Below are 7,913 nucleotides of genomic sequence, written 5' to 3'. Positions count from 1 at the left end.
CTGTATAAGAATTCTGAAATTCTGTTTCTAGCTGACTGTAATGCTGATGGAGAATTTCACCACCACATTCCAGGGATTGCTGGGTTCCATTACACTTGGATGTTCAATTAAAGGATCTCATCTCTGAGGTATTTCACTTCCCCCAAATGGAGAGTGAAAATTAAAAACAGACATAGGTATATAGGTGTATCATGCCCATGAAAAGGTCCAGGCAGAAGGGCCTCCAATGAACAGCAAGCAGACAGCTTATTGGTGGAGAAAGGTGCGTGGTTGTGTGGGCCTCTATAGCTGAGATGCTTCTGGCCTGGCCAATCTGGGAGCCTCAGGGTCTGAGAATTTAATAAAATCTTCTGTCCAGGCCAGCATGTACCCACATCTTCTCCACTCTGGCAGCTGGGCCTTCACAAGGGCTGACTGATGGGGAGGGGGAAGCAGAGGGACAATCCTGGCCCAGGGGGAGCCAGTTCCCAGGCAAGTCTGTGCTGTCTCCATAAACCCCAGTCTTGTTCAGTAAACGACTGGGATAGAGGATACTGGTGATATCCTGTTTGCTGATCAGGACACTGATTACAGGGTGTGTACAGTTTTTGAAAATCCATCAAGCCATACACTTTTGTGCTCGGTATGTATGTTTCCCTTCAATAAACAGTTAAAAGAGAAAAACCCTAGGGGTAGACACAAGAACCCCCAGGTACCAGGCTGCTTTCTCCATCCAGTACCAATAAGCTGATTTTAGCATTGTTACAGGTCAGAAATTCTACATGATTTTATTTCTTAAAGACTGAAAAATGTAAAGCTAAGTTTGCAGCTTGGAAATACCATCCTCTAAAGGGCTGAACTGGTTTCACTTCCTTTTCCAAATAAAAATCATGGGGGATCCTGATGATGGCTCTGTCTCTAGGGACTGAGCAGCACCATTTTCTCCTCTCTCTTTCACAGCATCCTGAGAACCAGGGTGCGTGGCAGTTCTGAAGAAACCAGTTAAATGGGTTGAAGCCTTCTTTGAGGAGAGAGCTCACCTCACCTTCAGGTGCAGAAAATCAAAGGAGAACTTCATCTGAAGTGACAGGGTGGAGCCATGCCACAAACAGTAAAAGGAGCAAAAGAAGAAAATCAACTTACAGAATACTCGGGAGAGAGGCTGTCCCGGTGGAGAACTATTTCCATAAAGTGAACAGGCATGGAATAAGTGTGTCTACAGAGGCCAGCAGGGGCATGGGCACAGGGAAGGTTGTTCCCAGAGGAGAGCTGCTGAGGCTTTGGAGGAGAGGCTTTCTTGAAAGAAGCCCAGGAATGTAAATTGGAAACCCTGCAGGGTCAGATCTCTCTGGTGGTAAGAAGGTCCTGCAAGAGCAGGTCAGGAAAAGGTGAGGGTGCCTTCCTCTCAGGGACCAGAGAGAGGGAGCAGGGGATGGCTCTGTGGACCCAGGGGTGAAGGTCGAAGGATGAAATTCCCAGATGCTCCAGTGGTCCCACCATTCCCCAGCCCTGCCTCCAGCCTGCCTCTTTAACACTCATTGGGTGACTTCATCTGCATCAGGACTGCGTGGCTCCTCTTCTTACAGCAGCAACAGCAGATGCAGGCAGCGATGGAGGAGGCCAGCGCAATGATGCCAATGACAATGGCAGCAATGGCCAGCCCGCTCTGGGCCCGGGTCATGCCCCACGTGCTGCGGTCATCAGTGACCTGGATGGTGGTCAGATCGGTGTAATCCTGCACGGAGGTGGTGGCCTCAGTGGCGGAGGAGATGGAAGTGGTTTCAGGATAGCTGGAAGTTTCTGGGTACTTTGACGTTTCTGGGTAGCTGGTCACCGCAGGGGTCACTGGGGCTTGGACACTGGGAACAGCAATGTTGACGTTGATGATGATGAGGGACTGGCCCCGGACACTGGCTGGGCTGAAACACACCGGGAGGGTGTCTGTCCCCAACCTGGGCTTGTTGAGAAGGAGCCAATTGTGGAGTGGAAGGATGCCTGAGTCACACCTCCAGGGGTTGTCATAGAGTCGAAGTTCACATAGGTTCCCCAGGTGATCGAAGATACCCACTGGCAGGTTCTCTAGCTGGTTGTTTTGCAGCTGGATGTTCATAAGGCCGTTGACATTGGCGAAGATATTCCCTGGGAGCTGTCTGAGGCGGTTGTTCTGCAGGGAAATGTTCTGCAGGTTGGTCAACATGCGGAAGACGTTCCCGTCCAGCTCCTGCAGCGCATTGGTGTGGAGGGACAGCTCCCGCAGCTCTCCCAGCCCATTGAAGGCACCGGGAGAGATGTAGCCGATCTGGTTGCGGCTGAGGACCAGGACCTGCAACTGGCGGAGGTTGTTGAAGATGTTGTCAGGTAGAGAAGTGAGGTGGTTGTCGTAGAGCCAAAGCTCTCGAAGGTTGTGCATGGGCCCAAAGATCCCTGGAGAGAGCTCCTTCAGGGAATTCCCGAAGAGCGTGAGACGGTTGAGCTGGGGCAGCTGCATGAAGATGCCGGGGGGCAGCTGGGAGATGTGGTTGTTGGACAGATAGATCTTCTGGAGGTTACGATTGTTGTTGAAGAGGCCAGGGGAGAGCACTCCGATCTGGTTTTGCTGCAGGGATAGCTCTTGGAGGTTGCTCAGCCCATCAAAAGTGCCCATGGGGATGTCTGAGAGCCTGTTCTCACACAGCCGGAGGACTTGGAGGTTGCCCAGGCGCTGGAAGATCCTGGGCGAGAGGTAGGTGAGGCTGTTCTTGCACAGATTGAGCTTGTTGAGGGCCACCAAGTGGTCAAAAACGCCATCAGGGATGTATTCCAAGTAGTTGCCATGCAACTGCAGCTCCTTGAGGTTGCTGAACTGGGAGAAGTGTGCTGGCTGGATCTGCACCAGCTGGTTGCTGGACAGAAGGAGCGATTCAAGGTTGTCCAGGCCCTGGAAGAGGTCGATAGGCAGAACCTGAAGCTTGTTGTTGGCGAGGCTGAGGTAACGCAGCGAGCCCAGGTTGCGGAAGGCACCAGGCATGATTTGGGATAGCTCATTCTTCTCAATCCTCAGGGCGATGAGGGCTGAGATATTGAGGAATGGGGACTCGTTGAGTTCGGTGATGTGCGTGTTGAGGATCTGCAGGCTCATGGCATTCCAGGGCAGAGGAGTGGGCACTGCCACAATGCGCGCTCCGGTGCACTCCACCTGGGAGGCCCTGGAGCAGGTACACTCACTAGGGCAGCCATAGAAGGCTAACCCAGCACCCCAGACTTGGCAGCCCACCAACAAAAGGAGATAGTGTTTCAGTGGCATGGCCTGTGCAAGGGGAGAGAACACACGAGTCAGGATCATCTCGCCAACACTCCCACTGCTTTTAAGCCAAAGCCAATCTTTGGTACCAAAAACTAGCTTGCCTTTGAACCCCATCACCACATACTCAACTTATGCCCTATGGCCTGGTCAGCAAACCTCTTTGCCTTCCCCCATGCCTTCCTAGTTCCATGGCTTTGCCCAAGCAATTCCCCCCACCAAGAGTGCTCTGCATCCTCATCCAAGTATTTACCATACTTCCAAGTCTGGCTCAATAGCAGTCCTCTCTAGGAAGCTTTCCCACATTCCATGAGTCAGCATTAGCTACTCTCCCATGCAGGTGGTCTTCCTGACCTCCATTATGGCCCACACCACAGCCAGCTCTACATGACATTTGTCCCTTTCTGCCTCCTTCACCAGTCAATAAGCGTTTCATGTTTCATCTCTATGGGTCTCTTAAAGCAGGAACAGCATTTTATACATCTCTGCATCCCTCACAGTACATGAACTTACTATTTGACCATAGCTTGAAGTCCAGTGCAAAGAAATGGGACCCAATTAAGCTATGGGACGTCTATAAAGATGAACTTCCATAGTCAAATGTCAGGTCCAGACTTGAGAACAGAAATAAACAACCTAAACAGAGGGCAGGGAAAAAGTGACTCAACACTTTTAATAAGAACAAATAAATAGGGCCTGAACCCGGGAAAGATGTTAAGGCCACAAACATGGTGGCCTGCCGGGAGGAGCCATAGCAGCCAGCAGAGGCAGGACCGTGCTGTTGATCTGGTGGAAAAGACCATTGGAAGCTTGTTTTTTCCTCTGCCTGGGCCTCACTCCAGCCCCTCCCCACCCCACCCATCACCACTACCAACAGCCTGTCTCTTTGTTAATCTTTGTTAACATGTCTCACAGGTGCTTTTTCTAGGTTTATTTCAATCAGCTTCCCAATAAAGGAAACTATCTGCACTACTTCCTGTCTCACTGGAAGAGGCTGCTGCCACTCAGCTGATGCCTGGGCTCTCCCTTCTGGGGACTAGTCCACAAAGAAACACTGAGTAGCCTAGAGTAAGTCCCAGAAAACTTAGGATGCACTTTGAGCTAAAAGGTGGTAGGTCCAGATGCTCCCATAGGCATGGTGTGATCTTGGAATGGAGCTAAATTCACAAAGGTTTGGTGTTTAAGGTCAAGGGTGATGATAATTTTATTTATATATATATATATATATATATATAATGTATAGAACATGGAAACAGGGGACATGAAGACTGGCCCTGGCCTTGAATATCTATGTATCACTAGCCAGCTGTTGGACCTTGAATGAAGTGTGAGGCCTCCTAGCTCAGCTTTGTCATCTGTTAAATGGTGATGGTAATTTCTGCCCCCTCTTAAGGCTGTTGTGAGGAACAAATGGGAGAATGGATGTGAGGGTGTCCTGTGCAAATGTGTGTGGTTGTTCCAAGCTCATCCACAGATGAACTTTATAGACAGGAAAGCCTCCAAGTGCTTCTAACCTTGGCATTCTTAGTCAAGGGACTAAGGATTTCTGTGAGCATCTATACCTTCTATCTGTACCTTCTATCTGAGGTCCAAAGGGATCTCTAACTCGCAAAGGGTTAAGGACTGCTGATCATACATTCTCATTATTTTGTGGGGAATGTAGGAAGCAGGGAAACTGAGGCCCAGAGCTAAAAGCCCAGAGCTCCAGACTCCTGGGTGAGTACTTTGAGTGTTAAGGCAGTGCCTCTCCTTTTAATGAGCAAAAACCCTGAGTCAGAGGAAGGAATTTCAGATGAAAGTATATAAGTTATAAACTGGCTGGGTGGAGAAAGCATTTCTATCGTCTGTGTTCCGCTGAACTCATGGAGTCTTGAGTCTGGCCCATTACTCAGAATAATCCAGGCTTCCCAATCTGGCCTCACCTCAATGTACCCCTCCTCTGCCCACAACAAGCTTACTCTGAGGACAAAACCCAAGTTCATCTCTCACCCACCCAAACCTTGATTTTTCATTTATTCACAGCCCATCCAAACCCTGGTCTGCTGTACTGTTGCATTAAGGGCTTGACCAAGTATGTAGACTAGTGAAGAAAAGAAAGAATGATAATTTGGCCAATGAATTCCAGTGCAAAGAAATGGGGCCAGATTAAGCTATGGATACATCTATAAAAATGAACTTCCATAGTTAAATGTCAGATGCAGACTTGAAAACAGAAAATAAACAGCCTAAACAGGGGGCAGGGAAAAAGTGTCTCGACACCCATCTCAGGAGAAAGACTTATTGATGGTAACAAAGAATGAAGACTGCCCACAAAAGATAACATCACTGTATTAATAGAAGTATTAAGTGTAGAAATAAGGAGGTTATGGTCTTACTCTACACTTCCCTGATCAGGCCACATCTGTAGTGCTGTGCTCAGTTCCACCCTGAAGTTTAAGATGGGCAATGACAAACTAGTCTCTTGAAGGCCTTCGATGGTAAAGGGACACGGAAACCAAACATCCTCTTGGAGTCACTTACACAAGGTGAGGCTCTAATGGCTGCTGGTGATGTGCTAGGCAGCACTTATTTATACCGTGTACTCCTATACCCTATGTGCTTCAAAATGGTGTCACAGCTCAAGTGTCAGAGGCTTGGGCACTAAATTAAATGCCCACAATTTGGCAAGCCCAGGACAGTCTGTGGAGTTTCCCATCTGTCAATGAGGGTGTGGGTGAGACACCTCTGAGGACCCATCTGAGTCTGCATTGCCCATCTGGGGCGGGAGCGGCGCGGGGGAGGGGCGGCGGCGGGACATCAGCCAGCCCCAGGAAGGGCCAGGGCCAAGGCAGGGTGCCTCCTGGCTTGGGAGAAGGAGGGAAAGATAACTCCTTTGTGGGAACAGAGCCACTGTTGTTGGAAATGGACCACACTCAGCTTGACAAATATTACAAGAATTTGCACATTTTCCTTTTTATAAATCCTCATGTATGCAGAGCCCACCCCAGCACCACATGCAGCGGTTTCCTGTTTTCCAGCACTTTTCCTGCCACAGCTGGAACTGACTGCTCCAAAGGACCTCCAAAGAGCCCACCTCAGACCCAGCTGCAGAGCCCTTGGGGGAGGGAGAGGCTGCAGAAATGGGGCTGGAGAGCCAGCTGGGCCCTGGGATTTTCAGCAAGTGTTGCAGGCAGCCAGAGGCTTCTGGGAGCCCAGCACACAGCAGCCTAATAGCCCACGCCGCCTGGTGCCGCTTGGCAGCCATGACAAATGCCAGTTAAAGACCCACAAAGCTCCCTAATTACACCCTCCTCTCCCAGGAGGCAGGCTGCATCCACAGTCACGGCAGCCACTCGGCCCAGGCCCTGTTCTGGGAGGGGGCACAGCCTGGCGTCTGGCACTGGTGCAGGAATTCCATGAGCTGAGCAGACAGCTCACCTGGACACTGAGACGGGTCCCTGCCCAGGAGGAGACGCGCTTGGAGCAGGCGCACTGCCTGTGGGTCTCTTCAGCAAGAACAGCCTGTGATTCATGAACAAACACATAATTAGCCTCCAAGCCCTGGGCTCGGTTGGCTGGTGGGTTGGGACTTTGGGGGTTTAATACCATCATTCACATTCTCTAAACACGAGGTTCCCTGGGAGGAATGGCTTCTTCTATCAATGCCACAGAGCAAAGCTTTCGGAAAGAACCTGGGAGACAAATGTGCCATTCTGGTCTTGAGACTGAGCTTGAGTGGGAGTTTAAGCAAATTCTCCAAGCCTCAGTTTCCCCTCCTGTAAAGACTTCCAAGGGCCCTGGCAGCTCTGATAGCTTCTCACTGGAGACAGAAGAGACATTTGACCCAAAGCCCCACCATTCTCTTCCTCCTCTCTTCCTCAGAGGTCACACCGAACTGCCAGCAGCGCCACCTACTCAGCCCCATCTCCATGTCGAGGCTTTCAGAACTTGGACCCATCTTCTGGGCCCACTTATGTCAGGCAGGGTAATCCCGCTTGTTAATCGGTGCATCTTCACAGCCAATAGCCATTTCATGGCATCCGGGAGCTAAGAGAGGCCTTACGGAGCCTCTGGCCCTGCCCTCCCCCAGTGCACCTGAGGGAACTGAGGCCCAGAGAGGAGATGTCCCTTCCTGGCCTGTGCCCTCTCCCCGCATGGCCTCTTCGGCTGTGAGAGGTGGCCCCATCCAGCGCACTGAGAAGACAGCTTGGAATCGCTGGGGGTGTCTCCTCCCCTCACCCCGCCAGCTAGTGTCAGCCTCGATCAAGCTGCTCAGAAGTGCTCTGTCCTAGGGTAGAAGGCACTATCTGACTGGGAGGCTCAGTGCATCCAGACCTCCCCACCTCACTAAACAGGAGTAATGCCCCCTCCCCCAGGTCAGCGCATAAACATCACCTGGAAGAGCCTGGGGAGCCTGCTTACAGAACTGACCTCACAGTGTTGTAGCTGTGAGGACAAAGTGGGTTAACACCTGTAAAGCCCTGAGATTTGTTCTTGGCACAAAGTGAGTACCCAATAAATGTTGCTTACAATTGTTGTTCATTCTGCTGTGGCGTAAAATGCAGGTCTCTGGAGGCTCCACCCACAGAGATCCTGATCCCTAGGTCTGAAGGGCTCAAGCCCTTGCACATTTAACAAATTCCCCAAGTGACTGTAGTGCAGGTGTCCACAGTCC

At 50.8% G+C, this 7,913-nt stretch overlaps 1 protein-coding gene across 1 annotated transcript; it reads right to left on the bottom strand.

The window, feature by feature from the left end:
- Window positions 1-1,507: 1,507 nt before the first annotated feature.
- LRRC15 (leucine rich repeat containing 15) lies at window positions 1,508-3,262 on the bottom strand. Its single transcript, XM_070406540.1, has one exon. The coding sequence runs from the start codon at window positions 3,260-3,262 to the stop codon at window positions 1,508-1,510; it is 1,755 nt and encodes a 584-aa protein (XP_070262641.1).
- Between the last annotated feature and the right edge of the window lie 4,651 nt (window positions 3,263-7,913).

Source organism: Myotis yumanensis, unplaced genomic scaffold (genome assembly GCF_028538775.1).
Source record: "Myotis yumanensis isolate MYYU_CA2020_CCGP unplaced genomic scaffold, mMyoYum1.0.hap1 SCAF_2, whole genome shotgun sequence".
Taxonomy (NCBI): domain Eukaryota; kingdom Metazoa; phylum Chordata; class Mammalia; order Chiroptera; family Vespertilionidae; genus Myotis; species Myotis yumanensis.
Note: the sequence above shows the minus strand (reverse complement) of the source record. Positions and strands in the feature narration are given on the sequence as shown.